At 41.3% G+C, this 26,065-nt stretch overlaps 1 protein-coding gene across 1 annotated transcript; it reads left to right on the top strand.

Annotated features, from left to right (window-relative positions):
• Positions 1–295: 295 nt before the first annotated feature.
• On the top strand, positions 296–8,381 carry LOC309669944 (uncharacterized protein C6orf163 homolog; the record flags this gene model as incomplete). The annotated part of the gene is made up of 5 exons (XM_082480740.1): positions 296–443; positions 2,585–2,679; positions 3,238–3,345; positions 6,297–6,499; positions 7,889–8,381. The coding sequence occupies 5 exons, from the start codon at positions 296–298 to the stop codon at positions 8,379–8,381; spliced, it is 1,047 nt and encodes a 348-aa protein (XP_082336866.1).
• Between the last annotated feature and the right edge of the window lie 17,684 nt (positions 8,382–26,065).

The raw sequence follows: 26,065 nt of genomic DNA, 5'->3' as shown, positions 1-26,065 counted from the left end.
ACAGTTGCTATGTAGGAAGGTGTATTAAAGGCTGGAAGGGGTCACTTCATACAACCCTCCCTCATCATCTGCCTACAGCATGTTACTGAATTGTCAGCATGTGTGAATGCTAATCTGAAGGCAAATGTTTTGGCTAACTTGGTAAAAAGTAATGGTCAACAATTTTTCTCTCTTCATCAGTTTGCATGTTTTCTGTAGCAACAATAAGCATTTACTCCTGCAAGCAAGAGATCTATCAGGAATCGAGTTCTGACATTTTAGTAACTGTATTACAGAATAATACTTCAATACCACAATGATTAGAAGTCCCGATCTGGACTCCTTTGTTTGTTGTGCAGTATGTTCAAAAATAATACCACCACCACCTTCCAACGCTACATTTAATCGGATCCGGGAGTATAAGCCTTTCAGAACACGGTATTACACTCATTGTGATATACTGGGTAAGTTTGCTCCTGAAATCCTTTCTTCGCAATCTGAGATTTAGGAAATCTCCAAGAGCTATTGTATCCATTTGTTCTTGACAGTCATGAAAGCTTGGTAAGAAAGAACTGCACTTACCTTCTGAATATTAATAAATCCAGCATATTCCGAGGGGGTATAAGGTCAGCCATCCTGTGGTGCATGAAGGCATTCAGATATGGGCATAATGAAGTGCAAAACAATTAGCTGTAAGACCATTAGCAAATGTTTTCTAAGGCTGAAGTAGTTTGGGAAGAACTACACTTGACTTAACATTTGTAAAGATCATCCTCTTACCCTTCAGTAGGACACAGCTGGGATTTTTTTTATCCTGAATCCTACTTTCTCATACCTGATTCTGGCTGCTGACCGTAGATTGAGGCTTTGTAGAGGCTCTTGAGGTTTGATTTTTTTCTGGCGTACCACAATCATAACCTCAATTGATGAAGGAAGGCATGTGGTGGCATTCGTATGTTTGAGGACCTAGCAAGAATCTGAAGTATCTTTATATGCTATGCCTAAGTGTCTTAGAGGTTTCTGATCAGCTGTGTAAAGTTTCGTAGAGATCATGTTGTGCATTTTAATTAACGTACATTGTGAAGAGGAGTGTGCTTGGTTTCTTATTTTAAACAGTATCAAGAGATTATCAGTGTACTGAGAGCCCCGTCAGCAGGGTGAGTGCCATGAGTGTCTCAGACCACGAGGCTTCAGCCCTGCATTGACATACACAGTGTAAAACACGTCCACAAGGCCAGAGACAGTCTCTTTTTGAATTATTTTCTCTTCACCGCTTAATATCGTGGACTGGGGAAAAGCTATGCAGTCAGAGCACAACATGCTAATTGCTAAGATTTATGTACTGTTGGACTTCTCTTTGGTGATTGAAACCAATTGACCCCTTTGTCCCATCCTGGTACTGTTTTCCATGTACTTCATGTCAGCTCCATGAGAGGACTCTGCCCACCCAGGTGGAGAGGGGAAGAAGACTGGAGTGAAAAAGGGAAACCTAATCCTCCAGTGGTTGTATGAAAGCTAGACCTTCTGTGGCTCTATTCCTTTTTCATTTTCTTATAACCCAGAAAAAGGTGACTCTTCAGCCCTGCTAAGCACAGAGAATGGGATCCAAAGCAATGCCCAGGCTTGGCACTGCATAGGAAAGGCAGAGGGGGAGGATCTGCAATCCCACTGTTGGTGGTGCAGTTTAGGGTTTGCAGAAAGGCGTCTTTATCCACCTCCCTCTGCATTGGCTTGTCTTCTTCTGGGCAATCCTTGGTGCTGAAGACCAGTCTTTCAGGGTAGCAGGGCTACCTAGTTTCTTTCATAGCACGTCCACAGGAGGAGATGGTGATGCTAAGATTTTACTTAGACCCCATCTGTGTTGCTAAAGGGAGCAGACCTGGTCGAGGCCCTGTGAAGCACTGTGGCTGACCTCCATGCTGCTTCCCTCCCCCTTTCTGGAAGGGATTAGCTGTGCTCCTGCAGCACTGGGCTGGGCCTTCCTCGAGCCCTGCAGCCCTAGAGACAGAGTGATTGCTTTATGTGTGAATGCTGTGTTCCAAACACCTGAAATATTCTGCCATATCCCCCTGAGAATATTTATTGTGTGCCCCTAAAGTGACACGAAGGCATCTGAGGGTGTCCCGGGGCAAGAGACCTCACTGAAAGCTTTGGAGGGAGGACTGTGAGGGGACAGAGAGCCACAGAGGGCACTGTCTCGCCCGTAGTGTCTAAAGGGAGCAAAGCTATTCCCTGTGTTGCTGCAAGGTTTGGTTGCAGACAGAACTGGGCAAATCATTCCCAAGAAAGCTGAGGACTGACCTATTGCTTGTGCTGTGTGGATGACTATCAAGACCAGGGAGTCAGGAGGAACACCTGTGGTGCTTTTCTGTTGTGCAGCCTTGCTGAGAAGGTGAGAGTTGGGTTCAGTGCCTTCCTGTTGCATTTATGGAACTGCACAAGCAGTAATAATTGTGTTTTCCTATACGTGAAATGGGTGCATGTTTTTTTAGCCTTTTGATTTTTTTATTCAGCTGAGGAGCCAAGCAAAGGGGTCAGGAGAGAGGCACAGGTTTCTGCACTGTGGTGGTTTGCTGTGCGTGAACTGCTTGTGTTGATTGTGCAGAGATTGGAGCAGACATTCAACGAGAACAACATAAAAAGAAGGAGGCAGAGATACAAGAGCGCATTGAAAAAATGAAAGCTGAACTTTGGTCTCAGGTAAATTAAATTATCGTCCTGTCATTTAAATGATGATGATTCTTTGGGACAATTGCTATAGCGTAAAAACAGTTAACAAAGAACTTTGAGGTCACTGCTATGGAGCTGTCATTAATTCCAGCTCGTCCTTTGTTCATGGATTTCTGTGTGCACATATTTCTCTGGTTTCTGATCACAACAAAGGATACTTTGGATTAATAACAAATTTTACATCTGATCTGAAAATGGCCTCTAAAGCACACAGAAGTTATCACTTATTAAAGCTGTTCCCCATAGTGCTATGTAAGATTCTGAAACTGCCCTTTATGTTATGTATGTGTATAGTGGTTACAACTGTGGTGGCTCAATGCTATTGTGTGCCCACATCTTAGCAGGAATCACTGCAATAAAATTGCCAAATGCACCAAAATGTATTTTACCATCTGGTTTTAAATTTAACTTGCTCTAATTTCTTAAACAAAAAACCACAGAACTATTGATCTTGTAACCTCTGCTTCATCTTAATATGATGTTAATAGAATATGAACAGCTATATTTAAATAATAACTTGTTTTAAAGGCTGAAATGCACAAGGAAGAGGCAGTGGATAAAGCTCTCAAAGAGGCAGCTGCTAACCACAGTGCATTCGTACAAGACCTGAAACAAAAACTTGGAAAGGAATTAAGGGTATGAACCAATTTGCTTTCATTACCATGGAAATAGCCAGCATGACAGAACCATGTGTTTAACAACCAAGAACGTTATTCTATGTAAAAAAAAATAATTTTTTTTAATGCTTGCCATAACCAGGACCTTCATTCGTCTGAGATTTGAGCTCTAGTGCCAGGAGAAGTACTTGGCCTGAAAGACAACTGGCTTTGTCTTTGTGCTAGATGAGATGCAAGCTCAAGCTAGCTGGATTTTTAGTTCACTTTCAGCACATTTCACTTTGTTTTATTGAATGAAGTTTCTGGACTGCATTGAAAATTCCTTCTCAGGCCTTGATTCAGCCAGCCACTGAACCTGATTAGGTGCATTTCTTAAGGGCAGTTAAATACAGGCTTAACTTTAAATCTGACCTGATGTTTCATGTCCTGGAATCGTCAAATGGTTAGAGCTGGATGTCTATCAAAGCTAGAAAGGTATTTAACTGATTTACTGAATCTGGACCCTAAGTGGGGTGGAGGAGAAGGAAAACTGCCAGCATATGTATATTCCTAAATGAAGCACACCAATTGTAGCTTTGAATTTCTGTATATGCTTAGCACATGCTTTATATGGCTGTTTGGATATCTGGGAAAAGACTCAGAGACATACAAAGAGAAAAGAAATCAACTGCCTTCTGGATCTGGGCCTTGCTGCTTTCTGTACCACTTCACAGGGCTTTTTACTATTAGAACACCCAAGCACTCCTCAATCAGGCACTACACAGTCCGTCTAACACCTGTCATCCTTAATCTTGCAGTCTCCCTCTGGCAGATGAAGGGCGCACAGAGAATTGCTGGAGTGTTTTGCTTTGGAATTTTATTTTATACAAGTTCTTAAATAGCTATCTGTTTATACAGCGGGCAGTCAAGGCAATATGCTTGGCATCTCAAGAGGAAAAGCAGGGAGGTTTACATTGGTCTTACATTTCTGTCTGAGTTCATTCCGTTTTATGGAGCTGTTTTCCAAGGGAGCTCTGTCTTTTGCTGTCATAGCATCTGCTGACAATAGTCGGCAGAAGCTCAGTTCCTCGTGTTTAACTGTTCAATTACTTGCCACAAGCCTATTATATATCTTCATAGACCTGAGTGCACAGGATTTGAACATGTACCATGTGTTCTGATAAAATTGATTCTAGTGACTAGGGAGCAGATACAGAATTCTACAGCTGAAACAAAAGAAGAGGCAGATATAACTAAAGTAATTGCAAGATGGTTTAGATTTGGTGGTTTGTGTTTCTTGCAGTTCATTTTAAGAGGTGTTTTAACAGTGAGCTAACTGCTCACTAGGAGCTAGCTTGGAGAGGTGGTGGCAGAAAATTTACTCAGCATCTGTCTGAGCAAACAGATAGTGGCAACCAACAAGATATCTCACTGAATGAGTGACTGAAGTGTTTTTACATTTAGGAAAGGCCAAAGACAGCTGCTTTGAGCTGGTAGCCTCAGAAATGGCTTTTTGCAGCAGCGCTGATCGGGCTGTTCCACCACCACTAATGGTCAAATGGCTTTTAGTTAGGTAGGTCTTATTATTCATCACTCTGCTTGCCAGCAGTAGACAAACAGCCAGTATCCACAAAAATACACAGAATACAGAGCTTATAGTTGGGTGTGCAAAAGGTTTACGGCAAACTCTGCTCATCCTTTATTAAAAAACCCACCAAGATCTAAGCAGATGGAGCTTTCCCAATAATGTCTTGCCACTTTGACAGAGGACGCACTTGTCAGGGGTCTTGGAAAGAACTGTGAATGGTGTGGCAAAGCAGCATAGATCACTGGGCAGTGAGTAAAGTGGGTTTGATTGCTTTCCTGGATGGTCAGGCTTGGCATGAGTTTGGCATGGCCTATGATGGCAACAGAGGTATATTGGTATATATTGAGTTGTCTGAGATTTCAGATATAGATATATCTGTCCAGACCACCTAAGATTAGTGTTATTATACCTTTATTTATTAGCCCAAGCAATATCTTGCTGACAATCTGTTGTGGTTTAGGGGACCTGGGGGAACCCAGATGGGACCAACAGATGCTCCCCTCTACCCCTCTTCAAAGAGAGAGGCAGAGGAGGAAAAAGAGACCTATGAGTTTAGAAGGATCTAAACTACTTTAATATTAATAATAAAAATAAATAATGAAATATATACAAAACCATATCAAGCTCCCGAGATGACAGTCACGACACCGGCTGGCACTGGGGCAGTCCCAGGCTGGACTCAGTGACAGATGGGAACTGGATTCCGGATCTGCATTCAGGATCAGGATCACAGAGTCCTCCTCAGATGTCGGCCATTGAAAGAAGAGAGCGCTGACCCTTTGATCCCTCAGTTTTTATACTGAGTATGAGGCAGATGGGATGGAATACCCTGTTGGTCAGTTTTGGATCACCTGTCCTGTCTGCTCCTCCCCGCAGGTGGGACCCCACTGTGCTTTTGTGCTTCCGACCCTCCAACGGGGCAAATAACAAAGTTGGTTGCCCTTGGTTGTTATAGCAATAAGTATAAGCAAGGTCCTCTCTGCACACCATGCCCGGGCAACAGCTATAAACATCACTCTGAGAGAGTGAACATTGTCTTCAAAATATGCAGTTAATTTCAGTAGTTAGAAGAGGCCCAGCTAAGAAGCGAAGTTACTGAACAAAATTGGTTCTGTTTTACCTCAAACAAGGACACAAGCATACCAAGGACCAGGCTTCTTCTCCATCTCACTCTAAAACCATGCCACTAGCCATGTAAGCTTGTGAAGAAAATGTATCAGGGAACTTATTGTGCCTTATGTAGAAAGCATAGATGATGTGAAATGATGCTACAGTAATTCACTGTAATTGCGCCATAATATTTTCCTGAAGTTTGTTCTGCTTGGCTTTGCTGGGGATCATTTAAAGACAACTGAACAATAAGTTGTTGTTGCTACTTACATCTACTTTTAACTTTGCTTAAGGAAGAAGTGAGGAAAGTGAAGGCAGAGATGCAGCAGTACATGGAGGATGAGCAGAAGAGAGAGGCTGAAGCTGCAGAGCAGCGCATGGCTCACAGACTTCAGTGCGCCCGCATGGAGTATGCCCAGGAGAAGATGCAAGCGGTGGCCGAAGCCAGGAAACAGGAGAGGGAGGCAGCCCTGGAGGAAGCCAACAGACAGCACAGGTGTTCTTAGTGTTTCCCCTGATTTGGCTGGCAAACGTGCTCTCTCTGCTAAGGAAAATGACCAGAATTGCATCAGCATTGCTCAGATGCAGGTCTTCTAGGAAAAGATAGATAAACCCTTTAGAAAAAAAACGTATTTGGAAATGTCAAGGGACCAGCAACAGTTGCAGGCTCACTCTCTCTCGCTGATGCTCCATGTAGAAATAAAACATATTTTGTTCCTAAAAGCAAGTATCACAAAGCAAACCAAGGATCCAAAAGCTTTGCTTTTTATGGGTGATTTAGAGTCCTCAGAAATAAAGATCTCAGGGGCCTATTGTGCCATTCATAACATCTATGCAAAACTGAAAAAGATGTGTTCCTATGGAGATCTGCAAGGCTCAGGAGATTCTACCCGTATAGATTAAGCACTGTGAATTAAACAGCTTTGATGTCAAAATAATAACACACCCCTCTCCCTTAAGAGTAGAATACATTTCATTTTTTGACAGCACAAACAACAAAATAACACTAAATTCTCACCAGGAAAAGATAGTTCAGGTAAGATGTTCAGGGTTTTTCAAGATTTTTTTTTTTCTGAACAGAGTCAGACTTAAGTTTTGATCCATTATTTAATACGTTCAGTTTTACTATTAAAACATGCCCTTTCTGGCAAAGATAAATCACATTCTGCATAAACTTAGCCAGTCTCTTTAACTTCTCATGTTAGCAGAGTTCTGCAAAAGTATCTCCGGCAAAGCGGAGGGTGCAATAACAGAGGGCAGAAATTGTTTTCTCTACATTGAAGTATTTGGCTCGGTAACCGTAATGGATGCCTGATGCACCATTCTTCACATGTCCCTGAGCCAACTCTGGTGAATAGCACCCATAATGTTTTGACTACATAATATAAATTATATGTTTTATTACTGACGTGTTAGCACAATGATGTTCGCAGTACCACTTAAACAAAATTACAGATGAATCTGTATTCTAGAAATCGGTTCTTAGGTTTCACTTCAAGACAGCTTTTTTACTTGGGGGCAGAATTTTTCAAAGTCTATTTGAAAATCAGTGTGTACTTAAGTGCTAGCTCAGAGAAAGACCTGAATGAAGAGTGAAAGAGTAATCCTTTATATTTTTCATTTGAAAGCAAGCATCATTAAATTATTGTTGCATGCAACACATGCAGAAATAGAATCTTCTGCAGCTGCCTTTCTCTGTGTCATCAGTGGCCGCCTTTTACCCTGTTTTTTCAGAGGTCCTACATCAAGTTCTGACTTCATATATATTTATAGTTGAACAAGAGAGGTTTTACAACAATGTGAATAGACTTAAGTTGTTTTTAAAATATTCTTTAATGACAGGTATTCCCTACAAATCTTTTCTTCTTTTTCTTTTTTTAAATAGAAAGCACTTAGAACAACTCAAAGAAGAAAGTATGTTAGCTGAGGAACTATATCATAAAAGTATAGAGCAATTGAACAAAGAAAAAAGTAATGAGATTAATATTGCCCTGAGTATTGCACGAAAAGAGAATCAGATTGAGACAGAAAAACATCTCATGGAAGCAAAGACCCTATATCTTGATGAGCTGCGCAAAGTGACAGTCACACTGAAAGCAGCAGAAGAACAGGTGAAGACTCTCACGCAAAAACTGGAACAAATGACAGAGTGGAAGGACAGCCTGGAAACTGAAATACAAGCAACAAGACAAGCTTTTCAAAAGTATATTGATGCCACATTTCCTAACCTGTCCCCTGGACAAGCAGATTTTATTCTGCCATTTAGAAAAACATTTGAGCAGAAGAACACTCCAGAAGAAGCAGAGGACAAGGAATATAAGAGCACTAGTATTACAAGTGAGAGATTCACAGCCATGGGTAAACAGAACTACAAATAGGTGATGCTGAAAAATAAATTAATCTCTGATGATTGAATTACATGAGTGTGTTTAGAACGATACAGAGAAAAATCCGCTATATTAAATAATGAAGTGATGAGCTTAGAAATTATGCATTAATTTTTGTTTTACAAATGCTAGGGCAGAAATTGGAACATGTAGCACTTGAGGAGCTTCCCACTGAGTCCTTCTTGAGAAGGAAAAAATCTGAAAATTTGATCAGAAAATCTGTCACTTGGGTAAGCATCAGTGCTTGGACTGTGAGGATTGTTGGCTCTGCCCCTGAACGCTCAGGTGTGGGGTAAGACACACAAGCTTTGAACACCTGCAGCTTGGGTTCTGAGATGTATAGGGCAGTTATTCTATGTAACAGTGTGTATGTCCATGTAGAGTACTCGCAAGTGAGTGGTTATGTGATCTGAAAACTCACTTGGCTTGAGAGACAGCTTTTGGGCAAAACCTGTGTGCCAGCAGGCACACAAAATAATTTCCCTGTAGAAGGACTCAAGTTTATCTGTTCACATGTGCTTGAAGCCTGTGTGGCTTTAGGCCAGCCCCAATGCATTAACTGGGTCTGAGATTCAGCCTTCCTAAACATCTGATTTATCTTCGCTGTGTAATAAGACTTCTCACAGTATTTGCTTAATATTCACTAAAACTTTGTGTCTATATCATTTGTTACCTGTTAAAGTGAAAACACTGTATAGCATCTTGAGTGTGAGCTGAGGAATGTAAAGAAGCTGGTCTTTACTGCATGTGATAGTGTAATATGGTGAAAGAAACTCCATAGACATCTTGTTTAAGGAAATTTTTGAGAGCGCAATCTGTGCAGCCTTCTCTTCCTCATGCTCAAAAACAATCCCCGAAAACAAAAAAGCAGAATAATGTCACAGATATCCATCACTCTACCAGCCTAAGAAGTAAAAAGACAAGTGAAGTCACTGGTTTCTCGTGGAACAGTTTAATTCATATAAAATGTTTTGAACAGATATTTGACATGCTCTGGCACTATTTGTGACCTAAATGCCTGTAAAACCTTACCTCACTGAATTGTGGAAGCTCTTTCTGAGGAGAGCTGATGCTCCCTGCTCATTTCCCTCCCTGATGAAAAGAACCCAAACTTCATGTTCACAGTTGTCTAATCAAAAGCATAAACTGTGCAGAGCCCGAGATGAAGCTTGTGTTTACATTTTATAAGTTCTTCAGCAGTCTGAAATACTCCACAAGCTCTATAAAACATTTTTTAAAGAAAACATTTACATGTGCATTAAGCATAAATGTCTTTTGAAACTACACCAGTAAAACACTAGAACTAAAGTGCTAGCAGCTGCATCATGAAATGCCTAAAGCTGATGAATGCTCTCTGTTGGGTTAGCTAATTAAAAGCTCACCTCAGCGCACAGCATGGACCCAGAGGCACAGTGGCACCTGGGGGAACCCCAACAACCCTGTCAGAGGAATGAGCCTCCAATCCAGCCCCTCCCGGGGCACCCCAGGAGGGCATCAGCCCTGCGTACTGGGAGTGAGACCTATCACCGTGAGTCAACCGGAGGGGCTTTCTGAAGCACCTTGCAGACTGAGGGTGGATACAGCCTGGAGGTATGGGACTCCTTATGGGATGCAGGGAAGAGCATCTTGGGATTGTATGGGGGTTGTACCAAGGTTTATTATGGGAAGTTTAGGGAAAGAACTGAAGGTGGGGAAAGGGGAATCAAGGTAGTTTGGGGAAGAAAGAGTGGGAAAAGAGAGGGATAAAGGGATAAAAGAGGCTGGTTACATGTAAACAAGGTCTGGTCATAGCTGAGCATGCCCTGCACCTGATCAGTGCAGGCTGTCCTGTCTCCTCATTGAAATCCATTTCTAGCTTTTCCTGGGTGCAGGTCTTTCTCTGTGTGCATATGTATGCATGGAGGTCTACCTGCCAGCAGCTGGAATTGGACCACAGGTGATAGGAACTGTGGGCTCAGGATGACAGCAATTGGAGAGACTGGAGTGCATATTATGTGGGTACATATGTCTGTGTAATCACTAGCAAATATCAAGACAGGCTAGCTGACAAACAGGATAAGAGGCATGGGAGCCAAGTGAAGGAGTGGCCATAAATCTAAGATACTGGAGAGACCAGAGTGTCTGAGATTTGGGTACTTGAGGGATCAGGTGGTCAAAGCCAGTGATTGGAGGGGCTGTGAGGTCTGAGGGTTGGCTGCTGCTAAGGTCGTAAGTCTGGACCAGCTACCAGACATGCTGTTTGCATGTGTGTCTGTGCATGAGGCAACATGAGGGCGAATTCTGCATCTTACATGTCAGAAAACCGAGATGATGATGAAGCGCTTCAATTCTCCCTGAACAAACAGTTCAGGTTCTCTTACAGTGATAGATAAGTAGATTCTTTTTGTTCTTCTCTACTGGGAAGTATATAATATAATCATCATATACTTCTGCAATGCCTTACTACTAGCATTGGTTTCAGAAAAAAAAAGAAGTCACCCTGTCTTACAAAATTAGCCTGCTTTTTATCTGGGATATGGGGGAAGTGATTAATACAGACCATGGCTGTCTACAGGGGTAAGTGTTCTCTGTGGTGGACCTTAGTCCTGGGTACCTCACTCATCCAGACAAGACCAAGGGCCCCTGTGAGTGCACCTCACAGACTCCTCCTGACCTACAGCCTTGGGAGCATGTTTGGAGACAGGCAGCAGGGGCTCAAGATCTGGTCAGCTGTGTCTATAGATATATATACTGCAGGCACACTCTGGGGTGGACTGACTTACCAGGGCATGCACAGCATATAGCAGTCTGTCAGACACTGGTGTTGCTTCTCATGGCCTTTTGGGAAAGGAAAACCATTTTGGTTTACTGCTTTCAAATGTCAAGGTGAGGTTGTGTTGGCTCTGCTTAGAAGCAGCATGTCCTCTTAAGTCTGTGTGCTTGATTGTGTAGAGATGACAGGAGCCACAGCTTGGCCTAAGTGAATAGCTCTGCACTGTAAATGGATAGACAAGATAGCAAGCAGTAGAATTGCTGTGGAACTTGGAGAGCCATTTGCCACGGACACTGTTTGGTATTTCAAGGAAGTGTTTTAGAAAATAAAGTATCTAACTAAGCCTGATTTAAGAGATTTTTTTTTTCCTTTCTAGTTGTACTCACTGCACAATATTCATTATGGTTGATTGGCAAGCTGAAAAAAAGGCCATTTTTCATATTCTGTAAGTTTCTGCATGCCAGACACTTAACTAATGAAAGGTGTGAGCACATGAACTATTGGTAGCTAATAAAAATTGGGAGTTCAGACAGACAAGCAAGCCTTTCATTGCATGAAGCAGAGGCAGCATATGTTTGTTGGCTTGATTTTGTTTCTGTTTGAGAAGCAGCATGAAAAGTAACACTACCCACTTTACTTGCACTCTGAATCATGGAGAGTGTGAATACATGCTTTTTGACTGTTTGTCTGAATGATGCAAATAAAGAAGCTTTCAGATAACATCTGGATGCTAGGGTGCCAGTGATGGCACATATTGCCGGCGGAGTGCATGAGACAAAAACTAGAATGGGAAGCTGTAGTGCTGCAACGAATAATACAGAAAGAAGGATTTTTCTATTAGTCATTCAGGAGATGTCTAAAATTGCCAGAAAGTATCATAGTCTCAGGAACAGTGAAACTTTCTGTCTAAGGCAATGCTATAAAGACTGAAAAGTGGGTTGTCTAATTACTGTAGCTGAGCAGCTGAACTAGTAGGGAGCTGTGGAGTACGGCTGATAAGTAGCTAATTAATAAACTAGAGACATCTTGCTCGTTAGTCCCTCAAAGGTCTGCAGAAGAGATCTGTGATGTCTTAAAAGGAGGATATGCAGATCGTGAAATCTCTGAATGCCTGGCATGGAGAAATGAAGTGTGAAAGGAACTAATGATGCTGGTAGCATTTGGAATGTGAGTGCACACTGTCTGTGCGTGTGAGGCAATTAAGGAACAGCAGCGCCTCACGGGCAACAGACTGCAGAACGAATAAACTCTGTCTATGCGTGGATGTAGTGTACCCACACAGTAATTGTGATTTAAGTTACTGATGTGATTTCCTTTGCTGGGCTTAATTAACAACAGTTCAGGGTTATGTTTGCTGCTAGTTAAAATACAAACTGAGTAAAGGAATATGAGTGACTAATCGCAAAATGCATTGAGTGACTGGTGGGAGGTGCAGATGCTGGAACAACTGGCATTAATATTGGCTAATAGGTACAGTATATGGGTGTTTTGGGCGTATCTAGGTAGGGGTTTGCTTGGGGACGCGTCAGCAGTGACCAGAGGGAAAGACAAATCCTAGAAGGAAGAATGGGCCAACAAGGATAGAAACATCCTGGGGAGTGAGGAAACCTGTGCCTCCTCCATTGCAGTTTACTGGGACTAGCAGTTAACAGGTCATCTTAGCTTTCTTTGGGCCAGTGAGCAAACCAAGAGTTAGGTAAACAGCTTGACTAATAACAGCTAGTAAACTAAGTCCAAGTTAATGCCCTAACTGTGGCATGGCCTGCCCAAATCTTGGCTTTTCTTCTCACTGATTGTCAACAGTTTGTCTTGCTGTTATTAAAACTATCTCTAGCACTTTGGTTTGACTTCTAAGAGTATGGCTGTCTCGTTCTTATTACTGGATCTTGCCTTTATTTTGCATACTTGGACTTTTCCAATATACAACGGCAGCCCCCTGTTATGCTTGTCCTAAAACTTGAGTGACTAGAGAAAAATCCTGCCCATCAAGGTGTCTGAGCCCCATATTTTTCCATTATTTTGCTCATAAGATTACATTCCTCCTTTCTCTAATAAACTTTCCAAAGGGCACAAGCACTTTTGGTTTGTTTTTTTGAAAACTTAAGCCACACTTAATGGAATATTGCTGGCCAAAGTTGAGCTCCATTTCATTCTGTCTTCTCTTGTAGTTTCTCAGGAACTTACACTGCTAATGCCAGTTTAGTTGCAGAGCTCTGGGTACTAATGCTGTTAGACGCAAAAGCTGCAGCCGCTTCCCAGTGCTGCCTATGGCATCCCACAATGATTCCTGCTTGATGTAGGTTTGTTTTTTTTTTTTTTTCTTACCTGCCAAGTACTGCAAGTATTAGGTTTTGGAAAAGAATAGTTTAACTCTGAGGCGAGCATCTGAGCTACTTTGACTCTGTACCTAAGGTGTTAACCATCTTTGATATGTTTCTGATAGTCCCTCTTTAGAATGAGATTTATCACCCTGATTTATACCCAGTTCTGATTTTCAATATGGATTTAAAAGTCACGGACCTGGACCTTCAGCCTTAAACTTCACCTTGAAGAACCTTACAATTTCATTATATCAGTAGGAATCTTATGCTGAGACACTTAGCTATTCTAGTGAGGACCTGAAGTCCTTCTGTGACATTCCCTTTAAAATGCTAAATCTGTCTGTCTGCAAGAAATGCTTATTTCTGGGTCAAGTGAATAGATGGTTCCATCTCACCCATAAAAAATTTTCTTCACTCCTGCTTCTAGCTGAACAACCTCACCATTCGCATTTGGTGTCTCTTCAGGTGTTGCATCTCATTTCTCAGTTATGAAGGACATTCCCAATAGCAATAATAATTTCTACTTGGATGTATCCTTTATTACATTTTGAGGAAACCTTTTCTGTATACTGTTGTATCATAAACACCCCCTTTGTATATATGAATGAAATTTGGAGACTTTTGAAATAAAGGTCATTGTCATTACAGGAGATGAATTCTTAGAAAGGTTACCTGGACTAGAACATTTAATTGCATTAAAACTTTAGAGTTGACTGTCATGAGAAAATGACTGAGGAGTCAAGTCTCAAAACACTGTTCAGCGGGCTACACATTCTCTTATGTTCCCAGCCTGACTTGATAAATTGTCTACATAAGCTGTTGTCTACAGACATAGCTTTAAGTAGCCTTGGAAAGTGTCTCTTGAACGTCCTAAACCTTTTCCTCTAAGGTCTAACATCTTACTTCTGACTGCCAAATACTTGCTGTTTCTGCCTTGTGACTTCCACCGGCTGCAAGGATGGAGGAATCAAGATGCCAACACTTGTTAACTAAAGTAAGCTAGCTAGAAGATCTCCCTAACCCTATTTTCCATATTCAAAGCTTAATTCAGGGTTGTTCAACAGGTTTTCATAAAACATGAATTCAAACAGAACTGTTCTTAGATGGTGCAAGTAATGGGTGTTCAAGCAAATGGATTACTGCTGTGCTTGTGCCCCATTCCTTTTAAACTGACTTCTAACCCAGGAGATACGGTGAGGACGTGGTAGGTATGTTCCTTTGTCCTCTATGTCACCTCAGTGAATCCTGGTCAGATCACTTGGATACAAACATATTCTTGCTTATGAGTGCATGGTTATGAGAATGTGAAATTAGTGAAACTAATTTTATTTTAAATCAAATTTGCCCATGAAATGTAATACACAAGAGAAGAGCCCTTTGTATTTGAGGAAGAGGAAGGTATAACACTGAAAAGGTACTGCAAAGAGAAATCATAATGCTTTTTCAAGTCTTTTCATTAGCTTGTTGTTAAGTAGAACCAACACAGAAGATTTTGAGTAACTGTGCTCTCAAAGCCCATGTTCTCTCAATTCTTGTTTAGCTAGATAAAAAAAGGAGCACTTTTTCTTTTGAGGCACCGGCTCACAGTATTTAAGGCACTTTATGACTAAAGTTGCTTTACAATCTTTATAATAACACACATGGGTACAAGATAATGAGTTAGAAATGAACCATTTATACAGCTCACCTGGTACTTCAGCAGAAAAAGTATGAAAAATCCATAGCAGAAACTTGTGGAGGCTCTTGCCTGGTTATAGTAGGAGCTGCCATGGTTGAACATGTGCAAGTCATCTGAAGATGAGCAGTCCTAGAAAATGGAAAGCGTATCTTATGGCATTTATGAAAAGGACCTTTATGAAGAGTTGCTTGCAAACACTACAGGAAGGTGTCAGAAAATACCTGAGGCCTGCAAACTTGCTAACCCAAAAGATCCAGAGTGCATGTGTCTCAGGTATGTCAAAAGTACTAAACTAGACTTGAAACATTTCCAGCATTGGCAAGGCTAGTATCTCAACGCCGGCTGGGTCAGCCCTGAAGCTCAAGTGTCAATGTTCTTCAAGGTACTGCAGGCCTACAAGGCAGCATTAAAGACAGGAACCGTTGGGGGTAACTCTTAGTACAGACTCTTCCCCATTTGTACAAAAGGAGGGTTTCTTCATTTAAACTGGAAAGTTACTGTGGACTTGGAGCTACATGTTGAAAACAGATTGTTCCCCTTCACTTTCTGAATCAGGTAATAAAAGTACCCTCACCTTGCTAAACAGACATTATCATTACCTTCAAGTAAGGCCACATTTTCACAGAATGAAGTGTCCCATAGTAAAATCGGATTAAAGTATTTTCCTCCCCACCCTGTTCTTTTATTCTGGCCCAGCCATTTGCTGTGGTGCTATGAACTGGATCAGGGACCTGACTCCTCTTTGAAAGGGGAGAGTTGAGAGTCTAGGCAACACAGATATAGGTAGATCTTTTGTTATAAAACACGACCTTTGCTCTTGATTCAATAGAGAACAAGGTAAATGCTTGCTGGCATGCTTAATGCATTATCAACAGTCATGTGGGGAATGCAGAGGAGGAGCTGGCCACTGCTGTAACATTTGTGTTAGGCTTTCCCTAAACTCTTTCACCGCTGAGATTGACTCTGTTTTGTTTAGAGTTGTTTGGGTTTTTTTGCAAAACCTGTTTCTCCACTAGAAACTAGAAGTCACATTACTGATCGTTTGTGACTAATAACTTGGACGAGTGTAGGTTTAAAGTTAGCTACCTGAGCTGTGTTTCTTTACAGGGCAAATCATAGATTCCACAACAGAAAAGAAAACAAACTGTAAATGTGTTTGACTTCTGACTTTCATCTATAAATATATTTAACCCAAACATTACATCCTTGTGCTAACGAAGAAGAACGAGAAAGCAAAGACAACAGATGCCATCACTGTGATGAGGAAGAGGAGGCAGTTCAAGGAAATAAAAAATAGCTGCATCGCCCATTTCTTAATGTGTTTAATCAATATCAGAAAATAACTGTTAAACCATTATTCTTGTAACTGGCTTATATTAATTACTTATTATTATTAATTATTTAAGGACTGATTAAATATCAGTAGTAATTTGTCTATGGATAATTGAGAATGGAAACTGGGTATCATTCAAGAATATACATACATTCAATAAGATCCATCCCTTGGTTATTAAACAGGTAGTGCTCTATAGAAGACTTGCTGACCTTTCCTGGATAAAGACTCCTAAATGGTTTGGAATATTCTATTTGTTAATGAGAGAAATCTGATCGTCACAAATTGGACTGATCCTTTCTTCTGTTACAAACCACGTTAGATGAAACTGATTGCTGTAGTCAAGAGCAGAAACTTCCCATGCCATCTCACAAACCATGTGAATGAAACTGTGTTTCAAAGCATGACTTGGATAAGGCTGTAATACTCGGTTCAGTTCAGTAAGCTGAGCTTTGTAAGTGAAATCTTGGGATTATTAACTTTACTGCCAAGGAAAAGTTCTTATGCTTTTAATTCTGCTGCCAAAGGGGGCTGTATTGGCAGGATACTGGAGAGTTCCTGGCTGACTTTGCTGGAAACCTTGCAATGTTGCAGAAACCACCAGCCACCCAGTCTGCTGCATATGGGACATGAACTGTAATTCACTGAAATTATTACTGGTCAATTAGAGGTGCACCCATGTGACTGAGACCTTGATCTGTGTCTATGCTGTGCAAGCTGACACATGCTCTTTCTGAACTGAGCTCCGTAGAGACCATCTTCTGCAGGGCTTTCACCGAGGACAATGAGGAGTTGGATTCCTTTCATAATATGACGCTGGACCACTATGATCTTGCCAGAGGATTCCTGGGAAGCTGCCAAAAAGACAGCAAAACTTTCTTTTATTCCATTCAGAAGGAAAATAACCTGGGATTCTGGGATTCTGGGATTAACACCACACCAGCAGAGCTCTTTCAGTACGTGCCCCCAGTCTTTTTAGCTTTAAATCCAAGGTTAAGATGTTGGAATGTACACTGTTCAAAGATCCTCCTAAACAAAAAGCTTCTAATACTGTAAAAGTCTGAAAGCCTTAGTTTCATCTGTTCCTGTGCTTGGTTCTATCTAAGCAGCAATATGTTAAGTGACTTGGAGTGGGTTTTGAAAGTCTGGCAGTGGAAGACGATATTCATGGTGTTGAAAGACTGCTTGAAAGAACTGAGTTCATTTGGAAGTGAATAATATGGGTTCAATGCTACAAGCCCTGTAAGATTCTAAAGCCCCTGCTGCTTGCTTTTTTTTTCTTTACTAAAATTATTTTTCCTTTGAGAATACTAAAACTGCATATCTTTCTTTTCCTCTAGTTAAGAAAATGGCTTTTTGAAACTGTAACCCTGAGTGTAAAATCAGTATACATCTTATTTTAGCTGCCTTGCAGCCTTACTTCGAATGAAAAGATCTATGCTTCTGCAATCTACTGATCTGTTCTCGCCCAAATGCTGGCACAGGAAGCAGGCTGGAAAACCTGAGAGATATGTTATTGTCTAAAGCCCAGGGGAACAGCAAGAACCATTACAACCCCGCAGGGAGAATGGCAGCTGGTGTTAGGTGGTGGCTTTTTCTTGGTTCTCAATATGTTCCTGTTGGGCCTCTTTCCTCTTGGACACAAAGTGTTTTGGTAAATCCAATTTATGGCATTAAGGAATGTCTGAGTTCAAACATGCTGTTCGGATTTGTCACTATTAGCAAGGCTCCCAGTGGTGCTACAGATCTCCTTCCACAACTCCTGGCACTAATGCTCTTACAGCACCTTTCAGTGAATTATCTTTTAATAGTTGGAATTCTTCTTCCTGTAAAAAGTCTTTCAGGAATGCTACTAACCAGAATGTGCTGGAATAGCTGGATGTCAACTGGTATCAGTGTGACTTTTTACTGAGGCTGGCAGAACTCTTCACCTTTCCCCTTTCCTTGCAAGCTATCTTAATGAATCTGATGTGTGTGGACCAGAGAAGTGGTGAGCCTGCTGAGACTGTCAAAAGGATAGACAACAATTTAAGAGCCACTTTCTTGAATGTATGCTGGCGGCAGGAACTTCTCAAAGAATATTTCACAGCACTTTCTTTCTCCCTCCCCCTGGAAGTGACTGTCATGTGGTGTCACTATATGTGCGCACACAGTATGTGTGCAAAGGGGAGGCACCACGACATATTTTTTTAAGTATTTCAATGGATTTGACTAATCTACTGGAGTCAGAGTCAAGGAAACCAGAACCAGCACAGAAATGAGTGAAAGCTGGCAAACTAGCATCTTTGAGGAATTACAATATGCATATATATGTATATGTATATGTATATACCGCCATCTCTCAGCTTTATTTCACCCTCACACACACACACCCCAAGCTGTATGCATAGCCCATTTTTCTCACCTGTTGTATTTTCTTCTTCTCTTCTTGGCTCCAAATGGTGGAAATGTTCACGTTGCTATGGTCAGTACAGATAAGAGGGAAACATCTTTCCTTTAGCTGCAGGTCTCTCGTTAGTCCCAGGTCTTCCATGGGACATGGAAACAGCTTTTTCCTTCACATGCTGGTCAGAAGCCCCTTCTGCCACTCATTGCAAGGCTGCTCTGAGTTACCAGGGAATTTTTTACAAGCAAAGTAGTCCGATGACTGCCTCACCCCACAGATGTGGGTGCTAGGAATATCTGTCTTCATTAGAAGTAGGGGGTGCATTGCAGGAACAAAGCAAGAGGCTATTTCATGCCTGCCCTGAGCACAATAACATTCCAGTCTGGTATTGTGTAAATGTTTGATCTGCTGCTCATATTTTAAGGTGTGGCTTGGGTAGGTTCTACTTGATTTGGACATAAACAGGTTTACTGCCAGGTATGTCCATTGATATTTAGTTATTAACTCAAGGTTTTGGGGAATTTTTGCATTGTAGGTGTTTTTCAGGCACTTCTAGAAGAAGTCTGATATAGAGAGGATACAGATTTTAGCAGGCTGTAAACTTATATACTTTCTTTTGATATTCTATATTTATTTACCCATTTAGTTGTCCATTATCTAGAATGCTGTGTAGCCTCCAGCATAAGAAAGAGGTCAAAGAAATGACCAGTGACCTTTCATCAAAGCATCCTGCTAGAGTTTCACAGCTACTTTTGAGAGCAGTTTGTGCATTCACGGTCATCCACAAAGCTTAGGAATAAGCTTTAACGCCAGTGTGGTCTTCCTTCAAAAACTCTTACTCTAGGAGGAAGAGGATATTCTTCAGTGTGAATTAAAAGGGGGAGTCCTTTTGCAGAACAGTATTGCTGGATGGAGGGGTTGAAGGTCTTCTGAAATAAAGAATTGTGTCAAGTGCAGCCACCAGGCTTAGAACTGGCATGAAAATTCTTGCTTTGCTCAGTGTCCGTTTTTACAAATCTGTAAGTTACTGCTTTGATCATGTAGGTCAAAGCTCAATCCTGGGTTCTGTCTTTTTGAAGTATACTTGTGTCAATACTTAACATGTGTTGTTTTTTAAACCTCAACCTAGAGGCCACTTACATTTTAAATGAATTCTGTCCCTAATTGAACTTTGAAAAGAGGTTGTGAATCCTGAAGTTTCACAGTTAAGTTTAAGTCCTAAATTGTCTTTAGGTTATAGCTTCCAGTGAAGCTGTAGGTTAAAATCTCTGGAAGTTTGACTGGTGTGTGCAAGCTTAAAGACAGCTAACGTGATGTGTCTTTTATCAACACAAATGAGTCAGTCCTTCAAACACTATAGAACAAGAATTTTACAATCAGATTAAGTTGATAATTGAGAGACTAAAGGAACTATACTTGTTTAAGAATAGAGAAACTACATTAAATTGAGCTAGGAGCGGCATTTCAAGATCACCACTGCTTAAACATCAGCAATATGGTGACACGCAAGTGGAAAGAATTAAATGAATTTCAAAAAGGTGAACAAAGCCAGACTAGAGATAAAGCCCACAGAAAGCTAACTAAAGCCACAGAAGAAAAGCAAAACAAGAACTTCCTTGTATGTCCTACAAAGCTGATCATACCCAGATGATCACCAAGATGACCCAGCTTAACTATTTCTAAGAACGAGTATCCTTTGTCCATTATTGGGTGGCTTAAGATTGATATAACATGAAGTTGCACATGTATTAAACTAGAACTACCCACAAAGAATAGTATAAAGAAACCTGGTTGAAGAGAGAGCATTATGCTTTATGGTTAGCTTGTTCAAAATTTGTTTCAGTGAGATAATCCTGTTCAGTTTTCAAATGGAACAAAATGAGGGTTCAGCTACTCAAAGAAAATCAAGTTGTAACAGAAACTATTGTGAGGGGTTTTTTTTACATAAGTATTGTGTTTAAGGGTGTAAGCTCAAAAGACCACCTGACAACAAATCTAAATTGTCTTCTATAGCAGAGCCTAATATTCCATAGTAGAGGGAAAAATCAAGTGGATTATCTATAATACCTCTTCTGTCACATGCAGAAAGCCCACAATTTGCAGTACTGGTGTGGGATACTCATCTAGGTAGGTGAAAGGCCTTATAACTCCCTGAAAGCAGGATGTAAGTAGCTGTTTCAGGAGTCACAAGACTCGCAAAAGCTAAGGATTCTGAAAAGGGAATAAACTATACGGAGTTCAACCTTGAAAGGATTGCTTGGCTCCAGCGGGAGTGAAAATAATTCACTTCCCTCTTGACATCCCCCTGGCTTAGAAGACAGCAAGGGCACTTCTCCTGAGAGGCCAAATGCTGGCCACACTTTCTCTTGGTCCATGTCTGGGTGGCCAGAGGAGTTCATTGTTGCTTGGGCTTGGATTGAAAATTTGGGCTACAAGGTAAGACTTAGAGTCTGAAAGGCAAAAACAGGAATGCAAATCAGGACAGGTGATTTTCCCACCAGTGAGTGAGCTCTGCAAAGATATAAGGAAGGCTGCAGTCAGTAGAGGCCCAAGTCAGGTATATGAAGTCTGTGTTTCTAATGCAGCCAACTATAACCAGTTATCTTGGTAAAAGACATTTAAATACCTACTGGGAACTCTTGGAGATGTCAGTTAGGCTGCTCTGGGCTTAAATATGTTTCTTACAGCTCTCTGCTCTTCTTGCTTGATGCTTCAGACCAAGACAGCTATTAGCTTGCTACCTCCCTCATGTGCAGGTATCCATATATGCATGTCAAGATGTGTGTAACTTGTTAACAGTCTTCCTCCTAGGCCAGTACAGATATCACTAGAAGAAATTCTGATTACAATGACACAGCATTGAAAAAGAAACAGGGTGGTTGTATAGAAGTGTGGTCTTCTTCAGGATGAGGGCGTTGCCGCATTGCCTGGTGACTCTCTTGAAATGATGACTACCTCGGACAGTACAGGAGAGCAGGTCATACTCATGGCTGATGGTCATGTCTTTTGCATCCCAATATTTCCACATGGAGCTGTTACTAAGGAAGTGCCAGAGGAAGCAACTGGGACAGCTTTGGCAGCAAGAACTCAATGTGAATGTAGGGATCTTCCTTTTGCTTTTTCCAAGTAGTCCTAGATGTTGCAAATGACCAACTGGAAAGAGCTGCCCACAACGAGAGCTTTATGGAAGCTGTTGCTTCACATTCTATTTCTCTGTAAAGAAATGTGTCACCTTGGCACATGAGAGCATCTATAAATATTTAAAACTCTTCTAATCTGCCATTAAGACTTCCTGTGCTCAAAATGACCTGCCAGCAGACCTGTTTCTAACCGCCCCAAAACTGTAAAGGATAGGTATTCTCTTCTCAAAATCCCCCTGAGCTCTGTGCCGTGGTTATACACTGGAGTCAGTCTGTATGTCTGAATGGCCTCCAGCTTACACCTTGATAAAGACTTGAAGAAATCTCCAGTTTCACTTCAGTTGCCCCCTTGTCATGGGAAGGAGCTGAATGGGAGGTCAGAGGGAGTCAGCATGGTAAACTGTCCTAGCAAAGGAATTTCAAAATTTCTTAGATGCCTTTGATTCAAAGCAAAACAATATATCTTTCTCAAATGTTTGTGCATGCCAAGGAACAATACTCCTGTCCTTGTTTCAGCAAGATGGACTGTCATGGTTTAAACCCAGCCAGCAACTAAGCATTACACAGCCACTCACTCCTCCCAGTTGGGATGGGGGAGAGAATCAGGAAAGTAAAACTGAGAAAACTTGTGGGTTGAGATAAAGGCAGTTTAACAGGTAAAGCAAAAGCCGCATGCACAAGGAAAGCAAAACAAGGAATTCATTCACTGCTTCCCATGTGTGAGAAGCAGAAAAGTCCTTGACTCTATGTAAGCACTGCAGCAATAACAAAAACATCTGTGTGTTATCAACACTTTTCAGCACCAATCCAAAACATAGTCCCATACTAGCTACTATAAAGAAAATTAACTCTATCCCAGTCAAAACCAGCGACCATCTCTAAGTCCTTTTCAGTCACATTTTATGTCTATGGTTAAATGGTTACTTCTACATCACGTGTTTTCTGTACTTGTAATTTCACAAATTGGTTTTATATCTAAGTATTGTTTTCATTTCTATTACCAAGATTAGCTGACATGCCAGATTGAAAAAACAGTCACAGCTGGCCAGTGCTACGTTTCTGTAGAAAAGTCTTAGAATTCATTTATAAACTAAAAGGTAAGAAGAGGTGCTAACTCAGCAATCCTTCTGGTTTTCTAAGAGGCATCCCATGATGTTAAAATACCACTTTTTTCCAGTCCTTAGTACTGCTTTTGAAGATCACTACAGACAGGCACAGCTCTCTACAGTTATTCTGCTAAGTATTCAGCACAAATCGACAGGATCTTAAGCCTTAATAGCTGCTCTAGGGGACAGAAGCTGCACTGGGAATAGAATTGCTTTTGGGCAACAAAACTCAGAATTTTGAAGAAGGATTTGCAAATGTATACATAACTGCAAGGGTATCCATTTGGTTCCCAGCTTATTTCTTGACATGGGGAAAACACTGCAGGGAGGGCTCTTGGAGTAGTGTGGATAATAATCCTCTTGCCCTCCCTGTCTGATTCACTGATCATTCCCTTACTTTCTGACAGATGAATGAAGAGCATCTTTGTACACTAGTGAGAAGTCTGTAGCTGGATAAAAGTAAGCTGAGTGAGAAGTTAATTTACAAACTGTGGAATAATCACATTCCTGTTATTAGTACATTTTTTTCTTCTCCACTAACGGAGTCAGAGCCATTGCAGCATATTTCCTATAAGATTCTTTCCTTTATCTGCATACTGGATAGTTGTGTTTCCATAACTTTGGAAGGAGTTCCTATAATGTGAACTGAGAAGGAAGTCCTCAGTCCTAGATCTCCTGATGGATCCCATCAGTGTGGGGCGCTGCCCAGCAGTTGTTTCCTACATGTAGGAAAATTACTGCATCACTTTTTTTTGCATCACTTTTTTTTTTTCTTTTGTATACTCGTGGGATTTGGGACTGTTGTAATGATTCATCTTAGCATTGCACAAGAATGTGGTCTCCTGTAAAAAGAACATTAATGTTTCTGAATTATTATCCTCTGTATAGACATAAGGACTAGTTAATATCTAGATAACCCATGAAATAGCAGTGTGTGCTTCTGGGCAAACTGCAGCTCTTTTGAAACAACTCAGCAGGAATATATGAGAACTACTTGATCTATATCAAGTAGTATATGATAAATCCTGGGTCTAATTTTCAGTGGATTTTTTTAGAGGGATGATTAATGGGAAAAGCTCTTGATCTGTGTTATTTTTATTAATGCCTTTGAAATGTTAATGTAATGTTAATATTGTTTAGGAGCCTTAGGTAGTGATTCATCTGAATACAGCTGAATAATGCATCTTTTGCAGGAGTTTCCAGTTGAGGCACTCAATGATGGTATGTCTGGAATCTCTCCACTCCCTCTGCACAGTGAATGCCAGAGCTCTCAAGGTTTGAAGGACAAATAATTTTGCTCTGCACCCTTTTCTGTAACCTGGCAAATACAGTGCATCCATTGTGCTTGCTAAGGGATCCAGACTAACAATAGTGTGTTTGTTTCTGGGTTTCTACACTTCTGGGTTTTTTCCCAGAAATGCTCAAATGAAGGGTAAACCTTTTGTGCCGTGTTATCTGTGAATGAACTTTTTTGTTTCTAAGTTAAAAGCCAAATTGCACTTCTTTGTCCAGCAAAATCTTGCTGCCTTGGCGACACTTTCCTCCTGGGAACAACTGTCAGCCTCCCTGATCCGAGTTCCCCGTACGATGAGTAAGTCTCAGCTCCCTGCTAGGTACCCTCATCTTGTAGTGACATTTTGATATAGTGGGAATTAGGGGGAGATACTGTGCTAGCATACCCAGACATCCCTTCTTTACTGCAGAAAAATGATGGAGCTGGGAGAAGAAAACAGAAGAGCAGTCTAACGTTCCTTTACCATATTCTAGAAGGGAGGCTCAAACCCTTAACAATACCTTAAACAATTGCTACAGATGTCACCTGGGATTTCCTTACATGTGAACCATTAGTCTGCACTGTGCCCCAATGAGCCTGAAATGGATATATACTTACCATTTATGTAGAAAAGTCCTGGAAACTTAAAATAGTGCTTCACGCTTTTGTGCAAATATGTCCTTAAAGCTGAGCCAGTCAGCACTGACTGCCGGCACCATGTGGTGCTCCATGTAAGGCAGCATGAGGACAGAGGCCTCTGGTTGCTGATGTGCAGGTTTGAGGAGGAAGAGAGAATAAAAAATCTTGCACAAGGGGACACCAAAACATTCTCAGGTTTGGAAATCAGTTCTGTTGTGCACTAACAGACAAACTGAAGAAGGCAGCCGGACATGTCTGCCCTCAAAATGTGCATTTCTGACTGTGAGACTTCTGTGCGACTCTTCAGAAATAACAGAAGCCAGATAGACTGAGTGTATTTCCCTCTTGAAAGAGACAGACTTTTCATTCTTGTGTGAATACAGGCTTTCCTTGCCCTGTTCCTTGGGAAGAATAAAGTGTAATCAAGTGAACATTAGTCTCTGGATCAAGGTACAAGGTAGGTTTGAGACCCTGAAATGGTGCAAACAAAAATCTGCATTGCATGGCTTATGTTTTAACTTCAGAGATGAGGAAAGGGACACTAACTCAACTTCTGCTTGGATCCTGCATTGTCAACTGTAAAACCCTGCACTTAAGTGTGTCATCTTCAAGGAGGTTTAATTGTGCCTTGCATTGTTTCTGACGGCAGAAGACCCGAGCCAGGGGGATGATGCTTGATCACTAGCAGGCCACCGGGTCAGACAAGGCCTAAGCACAGAGAGAGGCTATCTGAGCTGTAAGGTCAACTTGATTAGTGTCTCTTTCAGATGAATGACAAGTGAGAATGACTGGAGGAGTAATCATTGCAGAATCCCTTGGTGTTCATGACTAGTGGAGCTCAGACAGACTCCTCCTCAGCCCGGCCTCTCCAGTGGGCACAAGGCAATGGGTTGATGCAATGGGTGAAGCTTCATAAGACAACACTTCTTGCCATCCTGGCAGTCATGTCTTCCGAGGTGCAAGCTCTCCGTTTGCCTCATGTGACTGCCAAGAGCTCAGGCTGTGTCCTAAATTCACCTGCTGAGTCACGTCGCTGGTTCTGGGTTG

Source organism: Vanellus vanellus, assembly GCF_965231255.1.
Source record: "Vanellus vanellus genome assembly, chromosome: 3".
NCBI lineage: Eukaryota > Metazoa > Chordata > Aves > Charadriiformes > Charadriidae > Vanellus > Vanellus vanellus.
The sequence above is the reverse complement of the archived record's forward strand: the minus strand, read 5'-3'. Positions and strand labels throughout refer to the sequence as shown.